Below are 1,495 nucleotides of genomic sequence, written 5' to 3'. Positions count from 1 at the left end.
TCCGGCCCAAAGGACCACAAAATAACCCTAAAACTAACTTTATGTAGTTTTTGGGTCATATTGCGGTCCTTCGGGCCGGATTAAAAATATGTACTCACTTGTAAACGTTATAGAGTTGGTACAACTGATCCGCTGATAATTCAGAGTAGAATTTTCCGATCATATGATTGGTTGAATCGCCCTATCTTAATTTATTCACTTACTATTAATTTATTTTTAATCCGGCCCAAAGGACCACAAAATAACCCTAAAATGTATGTATACTACATAGATTCACTTACTATTGATTTATTTTTAATCCGGCCCAAAGGACCACAAAATAATCCTAAAACTGTATGCAGTTTTTGGGTCATATTGCAGTCCTTCGAGCCGGATTGAAAATATGTACTCACTTGTAAACGTTATAAAGTTGGTACAACTGATCCGCTGACAATTCAGAGTAGAATTTTCCGATCATCTGATTGGTTGAATCGCCCTATCTTAATTTATTCACTTACTATTGATTTATTTTTAATCCGGCCCAAAGGACCACAAAATAATCCTAAAACTGTATGCAGTTTTTGGGTCATATTGCAGTCCTTCGAGCCGGATTGAAAATATGTACTCACTTGTAAACGTTATAGAGTTGGTACAACTGATCCGCTGACAATTCAGAGTAGAATTTTCCGATCATCTGATTGGTTGACCCGCCCTTGCCTTCGTTAATCCACTCCGGTTTAATTAAGTGAGACAGACCCGTGAGCTCAATCAGATATCTTTGATCCTCCTGAAATGACAGCGAATTTTCAAAATTTAGAGTGAACTCAGTTTTAAATTTTACATCAGTGAGACAGACCCGTGAGCTCAATCAGATATCTTTGATCCTCCTGAAATGACAGCGAATTTTCAAAATTTAGAGTGAACTAGACAGACCCGTGAGCTCGATCAGATATCTTTGATCCTCCTGAAATGACAGCGAATTTTCAAAATTTAGAGTGAACTCAGTTTTAAATCTCAGAACGGCTGGCTTTCTCCTATCCTGTCTTCCTTCTCTCTTCGATTTCGGGACGATAAGACCATAGCAGTTAAAGTTCCCTCTGTCAAACCTCTTAAAAAAAAAAAAAAAAATACATTTAGGATGAAATTCGTGCTGGCCCTGAGTGGAAATCGAACCCGCGACCTTATCGCTTCGCTTCAACGTAGACGTACTACCTTTCAAGCTAATTCGAACGAATTAATGAGGGCATTCCAATATTATTATTTTTACTTTTTTAAAAAAGAAGTTTGATAGAGGGAACTGTAACTGCTAAGGTCCTTTTGTCCCGAAAGCGAAGACAGGATAGGAGAAAGCCAGCCGTTCCAAGAACGAGCATTATTATTTTTACTTTTTTAAAAAAGAAGTTTGATAGAGGGAACTGTATGTAACTGCTAAGGTCCTTTTGTCCCGAGAGCGAAGACAGGATAGGAGAAAGCCAGCCGTCAAAAGAACGAGCATTATCTCTTGAAGATAAATTTC

The 1,495-nt window shown here is 38.0% G+C and overlaps 1 protein-coding gene across 1 annotated transcript in view; it reads right to left on the bottom strand.

Moving 5' to 3' along the window:
* Positions 1-604: 604 nt before the first annotated feature.
* The window catches only part of LOC103514799 (carbohydrate sulfotransferase 11-like), a 3,178-nt gene continuing 2,287 nt past the window's right edge, over positions 605-1,495 (bottom strand). Inside the window, exon 4 of the mRNA XM_008479701.2 lies at positions 605-766. Coding sequence (XP_008477923.2) covers positions 605-766 — 162 coding nt within the window. The remainder of the gene's footprint in view (positions 767-1,495) is intronic.

This window comes from Diaphorina citri, unplaced genomic scaffold (genome assembly GCF_000475195.1).
Source record: "Diaphorina citri unplaced genomic scaffold, Diaci psyllid genome assembly version 1.1 scaffold1224, whole genome shotgun sequence".
In the NCBI taxonomy this organism is placed as follows: domain Eukaryota; kingdom Metazoa; phylum Arthropoda; class Insecta; order Hemiptera; family Psyllidae; genus Diaphorina; species Diaphorina citri.
This window is presented reverse-complemented; position numbering and strand designations above follow the sequence as displayed.